The sequence below is a fragment of the Cryptomeria japonica genome, chromosome 6, assembly GCF_030272615.1.
Source record: "Cryptomeria japonica chromosome 6, Sugi_1.0, whole genome shotgun sequence".
Taxonomy (NCBI): Eukaryota; Viridiplantae; Streptophyta; class Pinopsida; order Cupressales; family Cupressaceae; genus Cryptomeria; species Cryptomeria japonica.
The window spans coordinates 158,960,680-158,987,578 of NC_081410.1; the positions used below are offsets into that span (position 1 = coordinate 158,960,680).

At 39.1% G+C, this 26,899-nt stretch overlaps 1 protein-coding gene across 1 annotated transcript; it reads right to left on the reverse strand.

Moving 5' to 3' along the window:
* Nucleotides 1-25,377, reverse strand: LOC131035111 (uncharacterized). The gene is made up of 2 exons (XM_059221978.1): nt 25,252-25,377; nt 1-315 (listed from the first exon to the last, which is right to left on the reverse strand). The coding sequence occupies exons 1-2, from the start codon at nt 25,375-25,377 to the stop codon at nt 1-3; spliced, it is 441 nt and encodes a 146-aa protein (XP_059077961.1).
* Between the last annotated feature and the right edge of the window lie 1,522 nt (nt 25,378-26,899).

Here is a 26,899-nt window from a genome sequence, read left to right on the forward strand (position 1 = left end):
CTAGGACCCACTAGGCTCTCTGCGCTCATAATGCCTTTGTACGGTGGGCACAGGACAGTGGGGACTGGAATCACGACCCCTTATAGGGTTCTTCACCCCTCGAGATGGAATGCTCGATGGATCTAGGAAAATGGTGTCATCTCTAGAGTGATGTGGAACTGCATTTGACTCGTCCTCCTCATCCTTCTCATCCTCCTCCTCCTCTCCATCATCCTCATCATCACCATCCTTATATCCCTCTCTTGCATTAGGATCATCTCCATCACTACCAGCCTCCTGCTCTCCTACATCATTGTCTTGATCATCTATGTCCTCCTAATGAAGGTCCTCAGATGTATCATGGTCCTCCTTGTCACATGCATGTCTCCATGGTCCAGGGTTGCCTCTAGGGAATTATGCTAGAAAGATAGATCCAAGGTATGTCATAGACCACCATGTGATGTACCATCAGTGTGCACCCACATCATCTCTATAGTCAGTCATGATATCCTGATCTGACCCATCTAAATCTGTGATATCAATTTCATCACTGATAGGTCTTGGAATGGCTCCTGGCCTAGGGGTCACATGTGAGTGTCAGATGTAGATAAAACATTCGTAGGGACACATTGCTCAAACCCAAACTACCATCGAACACGGTTGAAGTAGAATGGGACTATAGTGTGGCTATATCGTCCCTCCAGAAGATGGTTCCTCTGCATACAAAACAACTTCCTATGTATACCTACCCACATGTACATCCTAAGGTAGGGTCTCCATCTGATAACCTTCTTTGTCAATCTATCCAAGGTCAATCTCCAATACAACAAGTCTCCAAACCGCCACTTACGGGTAAGAGGATATGCAAACACCCTAGGCTTCTCTAGAACCAAATCAATGGGAAACCTAGCAGGTCTAGTGCATGTGATGTACTCAAGAATCCAAACCTATAGCAGTGTGCAGGTCATCAGGCTACATCCCTATCCAAAAATGTACTCTCCTAGGTCATGATAAAGGTGGGCTAACATGCTTCTCCCCCAGGAGAATACCCTATGATGTCTCTCCATATATCTCACCGCATAAGTGAGACCTCCAAGCATTTATGTGCCACGCCCATTAGGGCACACAACTAATGCTATGGTAGCAATCATCAACCATCTCACTAGTCGTACCTCACCAGTGGGATGTAAAATCCAACTGATCATAATGCGGCCTTTTGTCTCACCGGGCATCTCTCTCCCAATACAATATATCTGCTCCCTTATGTAGTCGATAGTAGTGCAATCAGATAGGTACCTCACCATCTCTCCTCTGATAGGTAGATGGAGTATGCGGTACACATCCTCTAGAGTGACCATCATCTCCCCCAAAGGTAGAAGAAAGGTAGAGGTATCTACATCCCATCTCTCCATTAAAGCCATCAACATCGTAGGGTGGAACTTGATGGCAAGCATGGTCATCACATACCATAGACCTATTGCATGTAGCATCTCTCTATCCTTTGTTGTAAGCCTCATAATCTGACTCTAGATGCTCTGAAAGGTATTGTCGATAGTGTGGTCTCTTTTGTAGGGAAGAATCTACAAAACGAAACAATCCAATCATCAGTAACCACTCATCGGTCATCATCATCTAAACATCATTCTATCTATTAGACACCGGATCATGTGCAACCCTCGGTGACTTCGAGCAGGGACCAGGGCACCCCTATGGGACCAGAGCGCCCTGGGAGGAACAGGGCACCCAGGTGGGACCAGAGTACCCTGGGAGGACCAGGGCACCTCTATGGGTCCAGGGTGCCTAGGGAGAACCAGGGCAACCTAGGAGACCATGGTGCTTGGATAGGGGGGCATGTACATGATCTCGATGCTAACATCATCAACACATAAACCAAAGCAAATAGGAAAAGTCAACAAGGAGTCAACGAAAGGTCAACTTACCTCGTCGAGCGATCTAGCGGTCAGCACGACTTGGCACAAGATCTCCATCCACATGGGTCGCTTGGGTCGACGTCGAGGCATGATGGCTGATGTGTGGGCTCCTCTATAGTAAATAGTGTCAAAAGTCAAAAAGTGACAAATGATAGTGTCTCTTTCATATTTATGAGGTATGCACTTTTTCATTTTAAGTTAAAAAACCCTAATTTCACTTTTTTCACTTAATCTATCATAACTTGAGCTAGGGAGCTCCGATTTTCACGTCGTTGGTGGTGCAGGATTGTGAATTCTCTCTCTTGATCCATATTTGTTTCATAAAGCACTTTGATGTACAATCGAGCCTTCTTGTGAACATTTCTCTTCAAGGTCTATCACAATTCATTGTGGTAAACATGATACCCTGTTTCACGTCACTAATAAGAAAACCAAAATAGGGGGGCATATAGCTACCCATGAATTTAATCACCTTCCTTAGTAAGCATTAGGTGATTTTCTAGTCTAACATATGGTTTTGTAGGGTACAGTTCCTAATTGTGTACTACAGATACCGTTGGGGGCTGCATCCGACAACTTATGGATATATGCTTTTTTAAAATAATGTTTACTTTTCTGTACTTTAGCTTGCATATGCATGTAGTGTCATATGACTGCTAAAGTGGGGGCTAAATGTAGCATTGTATATTGTACACCCTTGCTAGGGTAGTACAATTCCACACTTGGTTTAGCACCCGCCTTAGTGTGTTTTGCATCTTGCATTTCTAATCTCCTTTACGCATTTAATTAATTAATTAAATTAAATCTCAATTCATATTTCATCACTACACACATTATAAAGTTGGGCACTTTACCCTAAGCATGCCCCTTTTCGTTTTATTCCTTCAATAAATCATTTAATTATAAACCCTAACTATGTCCTATTTTGAGCTTTAAGTCCCAATTTCGCATATCAAAACACCTTAGAATTAGTTGTAACTTTGTGATTCACTCTAATATCATCATATCTAACGACCCTAAAAATTTGGTGAAAATTTGCTCAAACTGGGTGCACTTTGCACCTGGTCCTCGACATTTTTCCTGAAATTTCAAGAGCATAATTCTATGATATTACAATGCTTAACCCCAATAAATTGGCAAGAAATTCAAATCCTAGGTTGGCCTAAAGATTAAATTAAGATCTAGGGTTTCATACATAAGAGCTCTCTTTCTTCATTTGAATGCAGAATCTGAGATCTAGAGAAGTTTGGAGCGAATCAATCACAAGGATCCTTCTATGTAGCGAAAGAGTAGATCTTTTGCAGTCTTCAACAACATTCAACAACACTTATCAAGCATTCATCAAGCATTCTTTCATCAATTGGGGGCTTTTTGAAGATGCAGGAAAGCAATAGGAGATCACCGACTGAAGATTGGCTTGTACCTCTCCCTTGGGGTTGGGTATGGTTTCATTTTGTTTCCATGTCTTTATATGAGCTTCATTACATAAATTTGATTTATATTAATACTTTAGATCACTTTCCATCATTGATTTAGGGCATTTACTTTGTCAATTACAAGCATTTAGGGTTTACTCTTTATGGTTGCTCTAGATTGTTTGCATTCATCTTAAGATCTTGCACACACTAATTTACTATACAAATCTGCTATTTGTTGAGGTGGAAATCACTAAAACAGGGGTTTGACTAAGGAAAAACCCTACATAGCCACCCAAAACCCTATTTTTCAGCTACAGGTATAGATTTGGGATCCGAGCATCAATACAAATTTCAGGACCAACAGAGCACACAGAATCAGTTTGAGGGACCAAATCTCTGCAAAAACCCCTGGGATAGGGGCATGGCACCCTGGTCCTCCCAGATTTTGGAAAGTTTTGGGAAAACAAATAGTTCGCAATCTTCAGCTCCCAATCTATCAATCATAGCTTCTGGTCTGTAGAATCAGGGCAGGGGCGTAGCACTCCTGTCCTGGACATTTTGGCTCAGATTTCTGGCACATGTGTACTTCTGAATTTGTCTCTTAATTTGTACTTTTCAGCAGTATATCAGTTATTCTCAATTCTGTATTTCTAGATTAGGGTTACTTGTGTATACTTGTATTCTAGGTTAAATCATTCAAATCTGCACTTTGCATTTCTCCTATCTCTCATTTACAACAAGGGAATAGAAACCCTAAGAGGTAATCCTCGACTCTCTCTTCCTCACAAGAAGTAGTCGAAGTGCATTACCTCCATAGGCTCTTTAGTATTCTACGAGTGTGTACACGAGAGTGGGATTAGGGTTTGTTTTCTTAGTCTCACTTTTTCCCCTACACAACTTGTATCCTCTAATCTCATCAACTTTGCCATATGAGCAAGTTTTTCCCAATCATCCTTAACTATTTTACATTTATCAATATGAAAGATAAGATCGATTGATACATATTTCCTTAATGTTCCAAGATTCATACTACTTTTAATGAGCCAATCGATTTTTAAATTAGAAACTGATGGTTTTGAGATGGTTCTATCAATGTAATGAGTTAATATATTTTCCATTAATTTACTCCAATCATGTATTTTCCAAGATGCACAGTTATGTGGAGTTAGAAGTGTAAACTTGGGATAACCCTTAGCTTAAAAAATGAAAGAGAACAAAGAGAGCAAGAGAGGGACAATCACACAAGACACCCCCCAATTCACTTAGTCAAATAATCCCCCCCAAAAGATGATTTGGCACTTTATACTTAGTGCTTACAAACCAAGGAAAAATTGGACTTTTGATTTCAATGTTTACAATTGCGAATCTGAATTTTGTTATTTGTATCCAAACCTATGAAAACATTGGGGATTTGAACACATCCTCACTGGAACATAAACTCTTTGTTTAGAATAGGAAAAAATGGTTGTCTTTTTCTTGTTGTGTTTGCAATTTATAATTCAGAAAATCATCCATCAGAATTAAAACAAGTGTTGAAAATTTTTTCCAAGAAAACGAGAAATAGAGAAAACAGAGCAGTTTAGCATGTAGGAGCAATCTCCTAGCACATATAGAGCACACTTTAGCACATACAAGCTGAAACTTAGCGCACTCCTTAAAAATAGCGTATAACAGTCTAAGAATTTGACAAACGTTTCACTAGTGCTTTGAAGCATCAGCCTAGCGCATTGGGGGAAAATCTTAGCGCTTTGAATCCAAACTTTAGCGCATAGTGAGGACATATCAGCACATAACCATCCCTGTCAAAGTAAAATTCAAAACTCTAGTTTAGCACGTAGCACAAGAAGCTTAGCGCATTGGTGGCTTTAAATAGCACATCTAGATCACACTTTAGCGCATCCAATCTTTGTCTTAGCGCATAGGTAAAACTTAGAAAAATAGAGAGAAAAACTAAGGATTTTTTTAAAAAATTATCATCAGTCTCAGATACCCTTTTGGATCCTCAGTTGACCTCACAAATCAAAACTTGAACCAAAACAACAGGAAAATATTCCAAACAATCAAGCAAGTCATTCTTAGAACAACAGTTGTCAGAATCTGAAGCTAGCTAGAAATAAACTTTCTCCTATCAAAATCAAGTAACATCATCATATTGATCAAAAGGTCTACCAATTAAATAGACCTAGTTTAAACTTAAGTTGTCAAATTGAGTCTCCATATCAGGAAACTCTTATTCCATATCATTTGACGCACTTTGTCGTGGGGGGGCATCTAAACCTCCACTTGATAAAGTAGGCTTAAGTTTTCAAACAAAGTATCATAATCCAAACAAGTCAAAGGAAACCATTGATCACTCGTGTATGACCACTCTTCATATTTTGAGAAGAAAAATTCTTCATCACAACACTAAGTTGAAGAAACGACAACCTAGTTCCCAGAAACTTGCCAAATGGAATAGATTTCTCTACATCAATCGCCAACTCTTCAAATCACATTGCACCTTTCTCCGTCATATGTTCTTGTATCTTCAAGACAAGTCAAATGAATTTGAAGAAGAACCATTGAGAACTAGAGCCTTTTTCCAAATATCAACATTCAGTCGATGCTTGAATCGCGGTGGAAAGATCAACTCATCTTTCTTCCCGGAAGTTTGCATCACTTATAACATAGCTCGATTTGAACCACCAACCCCTTAACAACAAGAAGAAGAGGATTTTTTCCCCTTTGTCACGGAAATTTTCTACTAGATGTCCATTGTCACTTGCTCTCAATGAAATAACAAAAGCAAACCACAACCAGAGTTTAGTATGGGTCAAAGATTATCAAACCCATTCGATTATACCGATCTAGGTGAAATAGAGATCACTGAAGTACTCCTTCAAGAATGTCAAGAAAACCCTTCATTTCAAAAACTTATGGAAAGGCTCATAGAGGCTGACAAATAAAAATACATGCTCATGCTAACAAGCAAAGGAGTTAGACTTCCTGAAGACTTCAATACTGAAATATTTAGGACAAGGTCTCAAAATTATGCTTATCAAGAACAACAGAGAGAAGAGGAAACCCGTGACCCTGAACAAAACATACTTGAACAACATAACATACTAGAACACACCCATACCCGAACTAGGGATAATGAAAGAGAAGAACCCTTCCCTCGGCAAACAAATGCACCCCTAGTTGCTCTTACACAACAAATGCAAATGCTACAAAGACAAATGCAGGACATGCAACAGGGGACCACAATATGATATTCCTTAAATGAAATTTGTCCTTACCCCTTTGACAGGAAATTAAACATGATACATTTTCCCCTGAATTTAGATATACCCAAATATGATAAATATGATGGTAAGAGTGATCCCCGTGATCATGTTTGGGAGTTTTGTACCATGAGCCTTGAATTTTCCCATGATGACACTTATTTGATGAGGCTATTCCCAAGAAGTTTGGGAGGGAAAGCAATGGAGTGGTTGTCTAAACTTACACCTCCCATCAGATCCTTTGATGAGTTGGTCAATAAATTTATCACCCAATACTCCTACAATATTCATCACGCAATCACCATGCTAGATGTATGTAATACCAGATAGAAAAACAATGAAATATTCATGGTGTTTCTTCAACGTTGGAGACAGATGGTTTCAAGATATCCTCGAGATGTGCCTGAAAAGGAAAAGATGGAAATTTTCATCGACAATCTAAATAGTGAGATGAGTTATATACTCAATCTCCAATGCATACCATCTTTTGCCAAGTTAATCGAAAACAGAATCCAAGTGGAGGAAGCATGTGTCAAAAAGGGAACATTGAAGTTCTTCAAAGAAGGAACTAATTCATCCAAATCTCACTTTAACAATCAAAACAACAATAAAAACTTAGAAAAATCTAGATTCTGGACCAGAAACAAAAACATTGTTAATAAGGGAGGAACTGATGCTAATGATGTGAAGTCCAAACAACTAGTATTGGCTTTATCAGGTAATCCTCAGGCTACCAAGAATCAAAAGGGTGATAACTAAGGCACTGACACTTATACACCAAATACCAATCAGGAACCTTCAAATACAAACACCACCAACAATACCCAAGGAAACAACACAAATCGAGGACCTAATCCAAATCCGAGGGGTAACACCAACAATTTTCCGAATATGCACATTTACACACCATTAGGGCAATCCTTAGAATCAACATTCTGAGAACTCCTGTAAAACAAGATCATCACATTACCAGCCATAAACAACTTTGAACCTCAGATTAAACCACCTTGCTGGAATGACTTGCATTTCTATGATTTTCATCGAAACAAAGGACATCACACAAATGATTACATGAGGCTTAAAAACATTATTCAAGACATGATCGATCGAGGTGATTTAATAGTTGATGGTCTTAAAATGAATGGTGATCATGACGCCTTTAAAAATCCTCTTCCAAATTACAACAAAGAAGGAGCTTCATCATCAAATGATACATGGGGAGCTCACATAAATCATGTATACAAAAACACTATCAATCACATATCAACAAAGGATAATCAGATAAACATCATAAGAATCAAAAACAAAAAATACCATACATCAATCAATGTGACAAATCGTGCTCAAAAATATGTTTTGAAAGGGCATACATCAACATCAACCACTATCCCCAAGACTCAATATGGTTTGGTAAGTCAACTGTGAAGAACCCCTGCTCAAATATCCATACTTGAGTTACTCAAACTCTCGCCAAAACATAAGGACATCCTGGAACAAGCACTAGTTGAAACAAATGTACCTCAAGATTTGGATATTGACAAATTTCAAGCCATGGTGGCTCACATGACAGGGCCTCATAATCTCACCTTTTCCAAACATGATAATATCTCTTTGAGCCATCCACATAATACTCCCCTTCATATTGAAGTCTTAGTCTACAAACATCGAGTTAAAAGAGTATTAATAGATGGAGGAGTTGGTCTCAATATCTGTACCTTAAAACTTATCTGTGCATTAGGCTTCTTTGATTAGTCTATTGATCCACACAAAAAGATCACCATCAAGGCATATGATGATGAAGAGAGATCATCCAAGGGAACAGTGATATTGCCTATTCAGGTTGGACCAATACAAAGAGACACTATGTGCCAAGTCCTAGACATAGACCTCACATATAATATATTATTGGGTCATCCTTGGATACATGAAATGCAAGCAGTACCGTCAACTTACCACCAGTGTGTCAAATTCCCATATAATGGGCAGGAGATTTCTATATCAGCAGATAATAACCCCTTTCAACATTGAAATGCTATGGGGGCAACCCAAGACAACTTGGTTCCACACAACAAGGAAGCTCAAACTTCCTCAGCATTAGATCATCATCAAGAAAAGCACAAATATTTATCCATGGATTTAAAAAAAAAGATAAAAATCAAAGAGAAAGGCATGGGAGAATACTCTTTTGAACCCATGTGTCTAACCAAATTACCAGCATCACCAAAATCTCATAGAAAACCTGCATCGATGCATCAAGCAACATAGCCCATCACCAAGTTTGATGGCAAGTTCATTCAATTGGGTACATTAGCACATGAATCAGAAGAAAAAGACATCCTTAGTTGGCTATACAAGGATGAGGGAGAAGATAGAGCTGCTACTATGGAGGTAGCTATACCAACACAATAGTATGGAGAAGGATACCTGATCATGCAACATATGGGATACAATGGAAAAGGACCTATAGGCAAGCGTCAAGAAGGTATTACAAGACCATTGAACCCTCCTTCACAGTTTTCTCTATTGGCATTTTTGATGATTATGTTGTGATTGTCATTGATGGACACACACTTGCTATGAGATCACTTTTTTTATGTATGAGTTATGCTCAACCAGTATTTGTTTCAAACTGGTATTATGTTATAGTCTTTAGACTATCGATGTCTTGCAGAAAGTGTTTACCGATCTCAAGCGGCATGAGGACCTCAAGCGGTTCGAGGATCTCAAGCGGAATGGAGCAAAGGAACTAGAAGCAATAGTTATCATTTTCCTAGACTTCATTTATGTCAACTGGTAATCTGTTAAACCTGTATTACTCTGAGTTACCAACCGACAATCGGTAAAGTTGTATAAATCAGTAATACTCTGTGATGAGTTACCATCCACCAACACTTTGATGGTGATTTTGTGCCATGTTACCAAATGTGTCTAGATACAATGAACCTAGGAACTTGCAATGTAATCCTATTGGACCGACATGAAATCAAATTCCTTTTAAGGACATCATGTCTAGGGTTTTAGTGGGTGTGTAGCTGTTAGGGTTTGAAGTGGTTGATGAGTTCTTTCTTGTATGTGCGATCTTAACAAAAAGATCAAGTCTGTGTACTGTAACAATGTGTGGATTTCCTGAAGACTAAAGTAATTCTGAAATGCATTAGCAATAAGCTATCATGGATCTAACTAAGCAGACTGTGCTATTTGCTAGATCATTCACTTGTTGATTACTCACATCTTTGACAAGTTAGAAACCCTTAACCGAGTAGGCCCAGAAAAGCCTTTGTAAATCCTCTAACAAGGTGATTCACATATGTGGATCTAAAATCCTCTCACAAGGTAGTCTTTAATCAGACTTATCTCCTAACAGAGATTGAGATTCCTAACAGGATCTGTTCTGGTAAAGAACATTGTATGACCTTAACCGGTCTGGTTACTATTCTGCAGATAGTTACTTGTGAGTTTCATCTCACCGTGATTTTTCCCATTTGGGTTTCCATGTCAAAATCTCTTGTGTTATGGTGATTGTACTTCTGTGGGTGAATGTCTTACTTGTTGTTGGTTTGCATTTGTGTTAACCGGTTTACCGCTAGACTGATAAAGTGTTTGAGTACAGTAATTTTTGGTATACTAATTCACCCCCCCCTCTTAGTATTCATCAATTGGTATCAAAGCCAACCTTTCTATAAGTCTAACCACTTGGAAAGAGATATGGGGGAATACACTATGAGGGAACTTACTCATCGGCTCACTCAGATTGAGCAAGCCTATGATGAACTTAAAGTCAAATATAAGGCCTCTCAGGCAAAAAGAAGAGAGCATGCTGAAAAACTGATGGAGCTAACTGAAAATAGTTCTTCTGATGAAGAGGACATGGAAGCCCTAGTTCAAGAAGTTGAAAAACTGAATGAGTCCAATGCCAACCTAAGAAGGGAACTTGAAGGACTAACTATCAGAATGTGTCAAGAGCTTGAGAACCAGAGGAAAGCTGAAGATCTGGTAAAAGACAAAGATCATGAGATCTCCAAGCTGAAGCAAAAGATCAGTGCACTTACCTCTCATCTTCATGAAAATAAAATGGAAAAGGAAGAAATGTAAGGTGAACTACACATGGCTATTTCTGAGAATGCAACATTGAAGCAATCCAATGCTGCTATTACCAAAGAACTTACTGAGTCAAAGGAAATACTTGCCAAATTCAATAAGAGCACTGTCAAGCTAGAGTAGAAGCTTGAGTCAGCTAAACCGGTAAAGAATACCAATGGACTTGGTTTCTCTGAATATGAGGAAGGTGAGACCTCTGGAACAAAAGAAGGAGCATCAAAGAAACAACCGACACCAAAGGATAAAGGTAAGAAAAAGTTCAAACCTGTTTGCTTTAATTGTCTCAAGGAAGGACACACTGCTAATGTATGTAGAAGTAAGGCTTACAATAACTTTCCTTATTTTCTAAATGATAAACCTAGACCCAATAGATTCAATGGTAATTGTTATGCATGCAACAAGTTTGGGCATAGAGCATTTGAATGTAGGTTTGTCATGCACAACACCTTAAGGTATCCTCAAAGAAGTAAAGGAGCTTTTTTTGAACCCTCTGGGAACTGGAACCCAAACCAGTTTAATACCTATAATTATCAGTCAGGAAGCAGTGGCTATCAAGCAACAACTGGATGGAGAGCAACCTGTTTGATCTATCATGGTAATGGTCACACTGCTGCAACATGTAGAAGGAAGAATGGAAACATGAACAATGGACCTTGGAGAGCACCTAGAATGATTTGCTATCATTGCAACAAACCGGGCCATACAACAAGATTTTGCAGAATGAGAAAGAATATATCAGATGATAGACTGGTAACTCTGGAAGGAAAGATAGATGTTGAAATCATTCAAATGGATATGAAGAAAACCTGGAAGAAGAAGCCAGAAGAAGTGATTCAAGAAGAACTGGTTTTTGCACCTAGTGTGGAAGTCACTAAACCAACAAACTAAGCATCAAAAAAGCTTAGGGGGAGAAAACGGTGAAATATCTCGAACCCCTAGTTTAAACCGGTAAAAGACCTTAATCGGTAAGTGATACCTATCAACTGGCAGAAGACCGAAAATGGTAAGAGGGAAATTAGGGTTTACGCCCTAATAGTGGAGCATTTATTATGATAGGTGGAGAACTTGTTTAAAAGGATTTTTCAAGTCATTTTTCACTTATCAATTCTCAAGTGAAGAAGTTTTTTTTAAGAACTGAGCGACGAAAAGCGATTCGAAGAATTCTCAAAATCTTGAAGAAGAATCAGAAGTGAATATCAATCGGTCAAGTGTAGAGCACAAAGCGGTATTTTAGCAACCGAAGGAGTGAGTGACGAAGTGTAATTTGCAAGCCCTAAATTTTGAATTACGAAGGTATTTCTTAAAATCTCTTTATTTATCATGGCTTCCGTATAACACTCTAGCCCTAGTGCACCCATTGATCCAGTAGACTTCATTCAACGGAAGGCAAAATACAATGCCCTATCTCAAATACCCTCTGGTGTTATAGTGGAGGAAGGCATTTCTGATTACATTGACTGCAAGATTGAAGACTTAGGATCTCTTGTAATCCATTCCTAGTTGAGTTTGTTATGCGGGAAGGACAAGAAGATTAAACCAGAATTTTGCATCCTGGAAAAGAAGAAGCTTCACAATGCAATCTATTTCCTTGAAGAGTTTTCAAATGATCACATCTGCATCATTCTGAGTAGAGTGCACAGTGATAAAATGTACTTAGAGCAGATGCATGACATCACACTCGAAGCAATTCATGTCGTCACTAGTTTGTGTAATGTCAGTAAAGTGCCAACCCTAAGGTTCTATGAGTGACTCATGGGGAATGACTGTCAATTCCATCAAGGATGATCTGGTCAAATATGCGTGTATGGTGATAGGATACCGAACATTCCACGCCAGCAGAATCAACTTTGTCTCTGCTGCAGCGGTAAATGTTGCCTACTAGATGATCATGGAAGATGCATCATTTGACTTATGCACCTATATGCAAAGGCAACTTCTGGTGAACCTAAAGGCGATTAAACAGGACAATTCTTTGAGATTTAAGTTTGGACAACTATTGGTTGGGTTGTTCTTCTACTTCCAAGGTTACTTCCCAGGAGTCGGAGATATTCAGTGGTCTACCAACCGACCGGTTACAAAGCAAATCAAGGAAAGCCTTCAAGCAGTTTGAACTAGTTATCTAGAAGTTCTGATCAAATACTTTGATGAGTTCAGACACAAAATGAGCCAAAGAGTGAGAATGTCAGGTGATATTGTCAAGAAATATGAAGATGACATCTGCTTCACCATCGGAGTTGATGAGTGCATAATGGAGGCGGTTGAGCCTAGATAGGAAGAAGTGGAACCGATGGGATATGAGGTAATGTATGACATGTTAGATGGGTATGCCTCTACCCTAATTGCCTCACCCCTTGATCCAAAGCCAAAGAGAACTGGCACCTATTTGGAAAGGGTTACATCGGTTCAAGAACCGTCAGTAAAGAAGGGAAAGGCAGTGCCTTCGGTATTGGCACCGGTTACCAGAGCAAGTCCCAAACTGACCAAGCAGTCACCAGCAAAGAAGAAACTGGAAGCTACACCTGCCAAAGTCTTTGAGAGAAAGTGGAAGACACCACACTAGACTCAGAGGACACTGTGTCTGAAGAACAACCTAAGAAGACTAGGCAAATGAGGAAAAAGACAAAGAGTGATCCGATAACATCTGCACAGGTAAATATTGATATTTCCTCGTATAAAACTTTGACACATTGTCAAAGAACTATTAAAAATATTAGAAGAAAAGTACTTGGTGATTTGAAAGAGTGCTTTGATGATTTTAATGATGATGAAAAAAAGGAAGTTGAACAGAAAGTTATCAATTATTTATATATTAATGACCGGTGGTCATTAGAAATTAAATCTGAGACACCTGATTCTTTGTATAATTCTTTAGATAACAAGTGGCGCATTGCCATAGAACAGAAACAAGAAATAAGAGAGGAAGTATTTGCACAATACTTTCCTAATGTGCCTAAAACTAAACTTTATGAAGTAGTGGAAAGATATAAGGGCCTCTTCTTCATGAGAAGAAGGAGACTCTTGTTGCTAGAAGGAAAAGTTCCTGTAGTGGTAAAAGATACCCACTCTCATGCCCAAGCCACTTTAAGGTTGCATCAAGTGGCTGAAGCCAATAGGAAAGCTGAGCAAGAACTGACAACCAATAAACTGGATGAGGTATATGACAGTGAAGGAGAACAGGTCACTCATCAAATGGATCCTATTGATGTTGATGCCTTGAATGGTGAAAATGTCACTCTAGGTACACCATCAAAAGCGGCATGATAGGAAAAACAAGACAAAGAAAAGGCTTCCAAGGAGAAAGCGGAAAAAGAGAAGAAGCAATAGGAAGTTGAAAAGAAGAAACAGGAAGAAGAAGAGAAAAGAGGAAGAAAAGAAAAAGGAGGAGGAGAAGAGGAAATTGGAAGAGGAAAAGAAAAGAAAGGAAGAGGAGAAGAAGAAACAAGAGGAAGAGAAGAAGAAGAAGAAGGAAGAAGAACAGAAAGAAGAAGAGAAATGACGGGAATAAGAAAAGAGAAAGGAAGAGGAGAAGAAGAAGGATGAAGAATAAAAGGAGCGGAAAAAAGAAAAGAAGAAGAAGGAAGAAGAGAAAAGAAAGCAAGAAGCAGAGGAGCAAAAGAAGGCAGAAGAAGATAAGTTAAGAGCCAAAGAGAAGGAGGAAGCAACACAGAGCACATAGGTGGAGACCCCAAAGGCAATAGGTAGTCAAGCTAAATCCATTGACATTACAAGTCCCATTGACCTCCAATCTGCTAATGAATCAGAGCTACTACAAAGCATTAAGCTTGCTCCAGAACACCTAGAGGTGATAAGGAGGAAGAAGGAGCAAGATGTGATCCAAGCTGTAGTGGACACTCTTACCGGTTTGATACCTGGTACCAACCTCCCCAGTACTGATTCCCCTCTAGCCCAACTGAAACTCTTTTGCACAGTTGTGGAGGACTAGGTACAAAGCCCGGAAGAGGTTGCCGCAGTGCATGCCAAGAAGGAGCATCAAAAGGCTTTGAACACTACCTTGGTGAAAAAGTTACATGAGCGTCGGTCCTATCTGCAAAAGCCACAGAAGGACATCAGAGATGCAATGGATGAGGTAAAATTGTTGCTCAGTAAGATATGTCTACCCCATCTATTTTGTGATGATGTGATTGCCCAAAAAGACAAACTACAAACTGATTTGTAGACTTTCATAAGCACCTTCAAGACCCCATATGACTCCTTTACCGCTTATGGGAAAACCGTTCACCAGTTTCAACTTCAGGCTGCAAGAATTGATTTGGAGATCAGCAACCAGACCAAGGATTTGCAGGAACTACAACTTGTTCTACTACCAAGATTGCAAATACTTCAGAAGTGCTATCTCAATCTAGATGCCTTGACGGTTACTCAAGAGATGAGTACTTTGGATGCCATGGAGGAACAGGTATCCCAGATGCAAATGGAGGATGAGGTTGCTACTTCATTACTTGAGTCATGGTTCTTATCCATGAAGCAATTTATGTAGGACTTTAAATCAGTTTTTGACAAGTTTCACTCTTTATTGTCATAAACATTTATTCAGCTAATAGAAACAGGGGTTATTCGGCTGTATTTTGTCATTGTTGGCAAAGGGGGAGAAGTATTCTGGTATTTAAAATTTTGATGCATGCTATGTATACTCTTGTTTATCTCTGTAAGGAAGTAGTATACATTTTCTTTTCTGCAAAGGGATAGTGTATATGCTTAGGGGGAGTATTTTTTATTATGGCATATTTTTCTTGTAAAACACTTAGACGTCAAAATTTTCCTAAGTGTTTCCATCAATGCCAAAGGGGGAGATTGTTGGCATTTTTGATGATTATGTTGTGATTGTCATTGATGGACACACACTTGCTATGAGATCACTTTTTGTATGTATGAGTTATGCTCAATCGGTATTTGTTTCAAACCGGTATTATGTTATAGTCTTTAGACTATCAGTGTCTTGCAGAAAGTGTTTACCAATCTCAAGCGGCTCGAGGATCTCAAGTGGAATAGAGCAAAGGAACTAGAAGCGGCAGTTATCATTTTCCCAGTCTTCATTTCCATCAACTAGTAATCTGTTAAATCGGTATTACTCTGATTTACCAATCGGCAATCAGTAAAGTTGTATAAATCGGTAATACTCTATGATGAGTTACCAACCAGTATATCTTTTTCATAAGTTACCATCCACCGACACTTTGACGGTGATTTTGTGTCATGTTACCAAATGTGTCTAGATACAATGAAATGAACCTAGGAACTTTCAATGTAATCCTATTGGACCGACATGAAATCAGATTCCTTTTAAGGACATCATGTCTATGGTTTTAGTGTGTGTGTAGTTGTTAGGGTTTGAAGTGGTTGATGAGTTCTTGTATGTGCGATCTTAACAAAAAGATCAAGTCTGTGTACTGTAACAGTGTGTGGATTTACTAAAGACTGAAGTAATGCTGAAATGCATTAGCAATAAGCTATCATGGATCTAACCAAGAAGACTATGCTATTTGCTAGATCATTCACTTGTTGATTACTCACATCTTTGACAAGTTAGAAACCCTAAACTGGGTAGGCCCAGAAAATCCTTTGTAAATCCTCTAACAAGGTGATTCACATCTATGGATCTAAAATCATCTCACAAGGTAGTCTTTAATCAGACTTATCTCCTAACAGAGATTGAGATTCCTAACAGGATCTGTTCTAGTAAAGAACATTGTATGACCTTAACTGGTCTGACCTTAACCGGTCTAGTTACTATTCTGCAGATAGTTACTTGTGAGTTTCATCTCACCGTGGTTTTTCCCATTTGGGTTTCCACATCAAAATCTCTTGTGTTATGGTTGATGAATACTAAGAGGGGGGGGGTGAATTAGTATGCTAAAAATCTTCGCACTAAAACACTTACACAATTTGAAGATAAACCGATAAAGTAGTCTGGCAGTCAAACCGGTTACCACACATACAAACCAAAATGCAAATAAAACATTCACCCACAAAATAAATACAACCATAACACAAGATATTTGACATGGAAACCCAACTAGGAAAAACCACGGTGAGATGGAACTCACAAGTCACTATTTGCATAATAGAAACCAGACTGGTTAAGGTCTTACAATGTTCTTCACCAAAATAGATCCTGTTAGGAATCTCAATCTCTGTTAGGAGATAAGTCTGATTAAAGACTACCTTGTTAGAGGATTTTAGATTCACATGTGTGAACCACCTTGTTAGAGGATTTTACAAAGGCTTTGAGGCCTACCCGGTTAGGGGCTACTGACTTGTTAAAGATGTGAGTAATCAACAAGTGTTTGATTTATCTAATAGCACAAGCTGCTTGGTTAGATCTAGTATTGCTCACAACTAATGCATTCCAGCATTACTTCAGTCTTCTATATCTCTCTCTCAGTTACAACTCAATCTTCTCAGATAAGATCGCTCTTCCAACAACTAAACATCCACCTTAAACCCTAGCTCAACATTAACCCTTTTCGCAACAACCTAAAACCCTAGACATGATGTCCCTTTTAAAGGAATCTGATTTCATGTCGGTCCAATAGGATTTCTTTACAATTTCCTAGGTTCAATGAACCTAAACATACTTAGTAACATGACACAGGAATCACCGTTAATGTGTCGGTACCGTCAAACAATTGGTGGATTGGTAACTCATCACAAAATGTCGGTTGGTAACTCATCACAGAGTATTACCAGTTCATACAAAATACTGGTTGTCGGTTTGACAGAAATGAAGACTGGTAAGAATGTGTTGTGCCGCTTTGCACCCTCGCACCACTTGTGATCTGCGAACCGCTTGGGGTCGACATGCCGCTTCAGACCGGGAAACACATTCTGCAAAATCACTACTAGTCTAAAGACTAGAATACAACATACCGGTTGGAACAAATACTGGTTGAGCATGAGCTCATACATATAAGGGGGATCTCAATAAAAGTGTGTGTCCATCAATGACAATCACAACATAAACATCAAAAATGCCAACAATGGTGATTGTGCTTCTGTGGGTGAATGCCTTACTTGCTGTTTGGTTTGCATTTGTGTTAACCAGTTTGTTAGTTAAACTGTTATATCGGTTTACCGCTAGACTGATAAAGTGTTTGAGTACAGTAATTTTTGGTATACTAATTCACCCCCCTTCTTAGTATTCATCATTCTCGAGACAAGACAGGACTAGGATATGGACACAGTCTACCCCCAAGGCAGAAGCAAAATAAATATCAAAAACCTCAGTGGAAAGCAAAGAAGAAATGCAACGAAGACTCATGGCAAGAGGCACTACACAAAGTAGCAGAAACAATAAGGAAAGAGCGAGAACACCAAGAAAAAGAGAAACAACAAGAGGAGTTGGCCATTCAAAGACAAGAAGCATCTTATGAGAAAGTACACCATGTTCAGGAACCTATTCAGAACAAGGCAGAATCACCTCCTGAAAAAATCAATATTCCCCAAGGAGAAATAGTATATGAACATATGCAATGAGTACAAGCAACTTCTGATACGGAATCAGAGAAAACTACCAAACTGGTATCAATTATCACGGATCTCTTTTCACCTTACAAAATACCTGTCAGCAACACTGAACGACTCTGGGACAATACTCTGAAACTGATTCTAATGACTATGAATGGGGTAGTTGTTCAAATATTACTGAAGATATTCCTGAAAGTGCTATTCATACACCCCTTTCTCAGGAAGGACAAGGCACAAAGTCTAGACTACTTGAATTTGGTCCACAACATATCTATGAAGCTAAAGAAAATGAGCAGCGACACTATGAGAAAGTCTACATGGAAGATGATACCATCAAAGACCTCAACAATATCATTAACTTATCCAATATCTGAGACAACCTTAATGATTCCTCTATCATGAAACTTACCATAGCCAACCTCAACCCACCCAATGACTCTTTACCGCTCGTATTTCGTAATCTTATAGATTGGGATGAACCTGAACACCATGGCATACCTATTTTCCCAGATGACGAATCCATTATCCATTACCTATGTACTGTCAACCTGGAAACAGACTCTACGAGCAAACAAAGTAATGATATCTGCAATCAGGAGGGGGTCAAGTCTTTCAGTCGCAAAAATGAAAGAAATAAAGTATCTAATGCTGAAAACCAGTCAATGGAAGCACTAGATCACAAAAAAGTCAAAATAAAGGACGCATCTGAGGGTGAAAACCTTTCTAAGGTACCTAAGGATGGGAGACTTGACACTCTTCCTGAACACTATCAGGAGAGATCACCCATATTGATTGAGCCCACTCAATCAATGAACATTGTTATAGAAGAAGCAGCTAAAAACATACACCTAGCAGAATCTTTGACAGAAGAAGAAAAACCAGAGTTTATCAGATTCTTCAAAGAAAAGCAAATCAATTTTTCTTGGTCCTATGCAAATATGCCTAGGATTGATCCAAACTTAATCATGCATCATTTATCTATTACTCCAAGAGCTAAGCCAGTCAAGCAAAACTTAAGAAAGATGAATCCACATGTAGCATTAATGGTCAAAGTTGAACTAAAGAAGTTATTAGACATCAGATTTATTCGACCTATAGACTATGCTAAATGGATTTCAAACATTGTGCCAGTTTCAAAACCAGATGGAAGCATCAGGATATGCATAGATTTTAGGGATGTTAACAAATCCTGTCCAAAGGATGACTTTCCTTTGCCCAGCATCGACATATTTGTAGACCTCACAGCAGGCCATGCAATGCTATCATTAATGGACGGTTTCTTTGGCTATAATCAAATCAAGATAGCTCCAGAGGATGAAGATAAAACAACATTCATGTGTCCTTGGGGAACGTATTGTTGGAATGTCATGCGTTTTGGCTTGAAGAATATTGGGGCAACTTATCAAAGAGAAATGACGACAATCTTTCATGATATGATGCATACCTTCATGGAGGACTATGTGGTTGATTTACTGGCTACGTCATTTACCCGAGCAAAACATCTAGGCATATTAGATAAAATCTTTCAAATATTGGAGAAATTCCAAGTCAGGCTAAACCCTAAGAAGTGTGTCTTTGAGGTGACATCAAGAAAATTATTAGGCTACATTGTGTCAGCAAAGGGAATTGAAGTAGATCCAATGAAGGTACAGGCCATCATGGAGATGCCACCTCCCAGGAACATTAGTCAACTCAGATCTCTACAAGGATGTCTATAGTCTATCAAGCAATTCATAGCCCAATTAGTAGATAAAAGTATACCATTTAATCATTTGCTACATAAAAACATACCATTCAAATGGGAAGCCAAGTGTGCAGAATCATTCTATCAAATCAAGCAATACCTAATGAACCCACCAGTTCTAGTACCACCCATAGCGAGGAAGCCACTTATTCTCTACATATCAACGACAGACATATCATTGGGGGCACTGTTAGCACAAGAAGATCAATAAGGCAAGGAATGAGCTATCTATTACATCAATGGAACATTAAATGGATATGGGCTGAATTACACATTCATTGAGAAGGCTTGTTTAGCTGTGGTATTCGCCTCTCAAAATTTCCGACATTACATGCTAGCTCACACAATCAAGCTAGTAGAAAAATTGATCCTCTCAAGTATTTACTCAACAAAGCAACTCTCACAGGCGGACTAGCTAAATGGGTCATGATTCTCAGTGAATTTGATATCCAATACACAGAGCATCGGGCTATCAAGGGACACATAATTGCAGATAATTAGCTGAAGCACCACTACCAGATAAGCAACCAATGGAGGTCAAATTTCTAGATCGAGATGTCCTTACTATTACCACCAAGCAATGGACCCTGTACTTTGATGGTTCCTACACTCAACATGGCTCAGGTGCCAACATATTGTTTGTCACTCCTGAAGGACACACCATACCAAGATCATATAGACTCATGTTTCCATGCACAAATAACATCAATGAGTATAAAGCACTGGTCACAAGAATCAAAATGGTCATGGAATGGAGAATCACGGAATTGAAGGTCTATGGAGATTCCCAACTGGTAATAAATTAGATTAATAATGAATATCAAACAAAAGATGACAAGTTGTTGCCATATAAAAGAATGGTAGATGACTTCAAATAGTATTTGTACACATCACCTTCAAGAAAATACCAAGGTTGTACAATAAAGGAGTCGATGCAATGGCTACTATCGCTTCACTACTACAAATTCCAAAGCAACAAAGTCATTATGAGTTTCTGGTAGAGCAACTGTTTTCCCCAACTTATGACAATTCTGCATCCCATGTTATCTATGCCTTAACCGGTTCAGACTCTCCTTTATATGGGACAATATTTGAGTATCTTAAAACCAATACCCTACCCATTGACCTCTCTCATAATACGAAATGCAACTTTATCTGGCAAGCTACCCATTATACCTTAACTGTTGATACCCTTTACCGTCGAGGTCTAGATGGTACTCTTCTTTGTTGCCTTGATCGTAATGAATCTGACTCTACTTTACATGAGCTTCACGAAGGTATATGTGGCACACATTCAAGTGGTCCTATTCTCGCTAAAAAAATTCTGAGAATGGAATATTACTGGCCGACAATGGAGAAAGACTCGTATCAAATTGCAAAGAAATGTCCTAAATGCCAAATCCATGGCAATCTTATCCATGCACCAGCACAGGAATTGCAGCCATTTACAAAATCTTGGCCTTTTTGTTAGTGGGGACTTGATTTAGTAGGAAAAATACATCCTTCCTCTTCAAATGGACACAAGTTCATTATCCCTGCAATAGAGTATTTTACAAAATGGATTGAAGTAGTCCCAATGACCACAATAACTGGAAAACAAATTGCCTCTTTTATTCTCAATTATCTAATTTGCAGATATGGCATCCCCAATTCCATCATAACAGATAATGGGTGTCCCTTCAAAAATTAGGATGTGCGAGAACTATGTGAACGATTCAAAATCCAAGATCATTTTTCTACACCTTACTACCCATAGGGGAATGGTCAAGCAGAGGCATCAAATAAAATAATATTGAAAATCCTAAAGAAGTCAACAAATGATGCAGGAAAGGATTGGCATGTGCAACTCAATCTGACACTTTGAGCATATAGGACTAGCATCCAGAAACCTACAGGAGCTACACCATATTCATTGGTGTATGGATCATAAGCAATTTTACCTCTTGAGGTAGAAATTCCATCACTCAGAGTATATTTAAAAGGCCTCATTCCAGATGAGGAGTATCGGGTCAACAAATTGCAAGAACTAGAGCTTCTAGATGAAAAATGCCAACATGTCTATAATCACCTCAAATCATACCAGCAACGCATGTGTAGAAGCTATAACCACAAATTCATCCCTAGGATTTTTAAATTTGGTGATCTCGTACTCAAAGAAAATCCCAGAAATCAACAGGATCAAGAAAAGAAGTGGAAATTTGAGCCTAACTGGTTGGGTCCCTATGTCATACTATCAGCCTATGGATCAGGTGCCTATCAACTTACAACTTCAGAAGGCGATGTGCTTGATGAACCAACCAATAGCACCCATCTAAAGAAATTCTATACTTGAGTGGTCTAAATGCATGGAAAAAGTGAAAAATACAAAAAATCAGAAAAATAACAAAAAAGTCAAAACAACAAAAAGGTGCAATAAAAACAAGTGGTAAAAACCTGGCAATAGGTGCTATTTGTGAGGGAAAAGCTCCTCTATATATCATTACTCATTTCTTTTTGCATCTAAGGTCATGGCCATTGCCCAACACTTTATATGCAGCATTATCCCGGACATAATTAGTGTAGTTACTGTCCTTGCTTATCTGAAGATCAGTTCATTATATCCCACCATGGCTTGGTAATCACTGTACATCTATCGGTATCTATAACTAGGGGAAACATTCATCTAACTTCAAGCAAACAAAAATTATAGCATGCCAAACAAATCCTATCAAAGTAAAAACTCCAACAACAGAGAAAACAAAGCACTGATCCAATTAACAACTTCAACAAACATGATGGAAGATTTTTTGAAATATAATTTGTTTACATATTGCATGAAGTTTTCACTATTTTGCACTTGAACTTTTTGAATTATTGGATCTCCTAAATTTTCTCAATGATGCATCGAGCTAGAGAAAGTGGTTGGAGACTCTGATATTTTTTGGTTTTCTGTATGTCATGTGATCACTTGTACTGTACAAATACGTGTCTCGAGACATGATTCAAAACATATCACTAAAGACATTGTTCCACTTTGCACATACAAATGGTTCAATCTTGTCTGTTTATATGCAAACAACACTCAGGTCGTCTTGGTTCAATTATACCTTGATGCTTGTGCCATCTTACAATATCAAAATCCATGTAAGTTTTTCTCAGGTCATTATGGTTCAATTATACCAATATGCTTGTATAAACTTTCAACATATCTAAAGCTCAATGATGATAAACAAAAACAAAGCAAAAACATGTGACTATATAGGAATGACAAATGACAGAATGAGGATGATCAATTAGTTGCATGTCATTTTACAAATAGTCGCATATCATTTTACATTTAGTTTCATATCATTTTACAAATAGTTGCATATCATGTAAATTTGCATTTAGTTGCATTATCACTATCATACATCTCATTTTCAAGATACATCTCACAGCATATCATTATCATACATCTCATTTTCAAGATACATCTCACAAATCAATATCATTGCATCTTCATCATCAATCGTATCAATCAATATCAAATCAAAAGCATTTATCTAAGCATCACATCATCATCATAGAAACATCATATCAATTCATAAGTCATCATCCATAAACACAGCACATGTGGATTAGAAAATCGGTGTCATATATATATATCTCAAAAAGGGTCAAAATATACAAAGGATGTCATGTCTGAATACAACACAATGATCAAAATACAAGTAGAGACAAGTCTCTCGGGTATGACTATCTCCTGAGGCTGATGGTCTTGCAGCAGATGTCCCAACTCCTAGATCTCCAGGTGGATCACGTCAAGAAGGCCCTATAAAACCTCTTCTCTCTGTCCCTTACTGACTCCAAGCTAATCTACTAGCAGTAAAACTAGGAGCCCTATGCTCTTTGGGGACTAGATCCTCATACAACCACCTATAGTACTCAACCACCATGGTAGTGTACCATATCTCCCTCAATGTGTCCCGCATCGGGGCACCAGTTGTCTCTCTCTGTAGTCTCTCTACAATCTCCTCTGCTTGACCCCGACACTCTCTCTTTGTATCCCGCTCTGTGGTAATCTGCGTAATTTGGTGCTATTGAGCCAATACCTATTCCTAAAGTTGTTGCACTATGATCTGTAGGGACCTAATCTGTGTGTCTTGTCAGTGGGTGGGTACCTAGACCTGAATGGGTACCTGTGTCATGGTCTCACCCATCCCTGTCCCTATCCTAGGCACCGGTGGAGGTAATACATCTGAACTCCTCTAGGTCATTTGCCTGAACTCCTCTGTCCCAACCACAGCTGCTATCATCTCGCCTGCCTGGCCAACTCCACCAACTCCAACCACCAAACCTCCCCTCCCTCCCTCACCAATTGCCTGCTTGAATATTCCACCTCCTCTCCTCCCTCCATCTCCTCCTCTAATCCTCCCTCTACCACCTCCCCTCCCATCTCCCTTGTCATCTCCTCGATCATCCCCATATCCCTCCTCTGTCTCCTCTCCCTCATCTCTCTATCTCCCTAGCCTCTCAAGCTGCTCATCCTCATCATCATCAAAAGTGGGAATCATCTCCTCTAGATCTGATATCCATGCTACAACATGCACCACAAAATAAGTGAAGAACTCCTCCAGCATCCCAGCATCTACCACTTTGAACCCGTAATCCCATATCTATCTGGCCAAATGCATGTACTCCTACACAGCCGCTGCACTATCAATAGTCGGACCTCACTCTGGCACATCTTGTCTCCGATGAGCATATAGGCATGCTCCCTGTGGTATACCCTGTTGTCGACCATACTGCCACTGAACTTGGCTATGCAAGAACCTCTCAATGATAAAAGGCATCTGCCCTATCAAGTATCTCGACATATATACATAGGGCATCTCTAGCCCATCCTCCACCCACACCTCACAATCCAAATAGGGTCTCTAAATGATTGTATCAATGTCGTCCAACACCCTCCTCCAATGCTCTAGCTTGTCCAGCTTATGTTGGACAACTATACCTGTGTACCCATATGCATAAGCCTGACCAACTAGCCTATCCCTGTCTGCAAGTGGCCTCATTGCGGGAATGTGCTCCCAAGCCCACACCTGTAATAATGTGACCCTGACTGATAAACTTGAGTATCCCATATACATCACCTGGTGCAGCTCTCTGTAAAGATGGGCCAACATACATGACCCCCATGCAAACCTATGACCCTATGTCACCATATGCTCTAATACCGATCCCCACCCTACTGCCAGTCCCTTTGACCTACGGTCGGGACACAAGAAGCCACCTATAAAACCTGCCAGTACAGAAGGTAGTAGAGCATAATCAAAATCTATAAAATCCTACCAAGGGATCTCATATCCACAAACATGATCATCATGGAATATTCGACGAAGAGCCTTTGTCCCATCCTCCTCTGTCTTCTCATATGGCAATAATGCCCCAATCACTGGAATCCGTAGAATCCGATAACAGTCCTCAGGAGTAACTGTCATCTCGCCAGTAGCCAAATGAAAGGTGTTTGTGTCATTGTGCCACCTCTCTACCAAAGTTGTAAGCAAACCTCAGTTAATGATATACCGAGGCATATCCAACAAAGAGGATAACCTACACCTCTCAATAATATCTATATCTGCCTGTGTCAACCGAAGAATCAGAGACCATGGTCTAGGAAATTGCTCTCGCGACTGAAGTATGCCAAGTCATTCCTGTAACAACACAACATGTCCAAATATTAGTTCCCACATCTATCTGATATATCCAATCACAAAATCAACTTGAAACAATGAAATATCAAATCAAGTTCCATATCAGAATTCCAAAATTCCATATTGAAAATCAAATCCCATATCGAAATCAGCACAAAATCAACTTGAAACAATGCAAGTATCAAATCAAGTTCCATATCATAATTCCAAAATTCCATATCGAAAGTCAAATCCCATATCGAAATCAGCACAAAATCAACTTGAAACAATGCAAGTATCAAATCAAGTTTCATATCGAAAATCAAATCCCACATCGAAATCAGAACAAAATCAACTTGAAACGATGCAAGCACCATATCGAAAATCAAAGACCCATATCGAGAAATCACATCAAAAACCCATAACACAAGCAACTCAAAAATCCATATTGCAAGAATCATATCAGGAACCATATTGGAAATCAAGAATCAAAACTCATATCAGACATCAAATTCAATCGCACGACAAAAAAATCAAAGATCCCAATCAAAACAAAACTAGGATCATCACTCAATCAATCAGCTTGGTACTTCAATAGCAAAAGCAATTTCACAATCTATCAAGACTTGGACATCATCATAGCAGGCACAAAATTGGCTAAACACCCATCCCAAAGCACTTGGCAGACACCTATTCACCCCTAAATCATCTCCTTCATCAATTTTTCCCTCGTAACACCATCTTCCCACTCCTTTCTAGCTATTTTCCTACTCACACGCTAAGAAAACCCTCCCATTCGCTAAGCTACCACCCATGCACTAGCTAAACTCAGCTACGCGCTAAAAACTTTTCCCTATGTGCTAGGTTAACCCTATGCGCTACCCAAATCACCCCTTGTGCTAACCTAAGAACCCTATGCGCTAGGTTAACCCTACACGCTACCCTGTTCCCCGCATGCACTACTCTGTTAGCCCTATGCACTATTCTATCCTATGTGCTACCCTAAACCTATGACACGCTGCAAGACGACTCCCAAACACTACCCTAGATAAATAACCCTACGCGCTACGGAGTAAACCCTATGCGCTAAACCGCAAAAATTCAAAGCAAAAATTTAAAAACGTGACCAAAATTGACAAAACAAAAACCAAAAAGGACAAAATTAGGATGACTTACAGGTGGACCATACGCAGCAGGCCTTCGATATCGACGAACGCATTCGAAATGGTGAGAAGCATAGGGAACCAGAATTTTATCACTCTCCACGTATCACTCTCAAAAGAAGTCAAAAGGTGCAAATAATCCAAATGAAATCACTTTTTACCTTTTA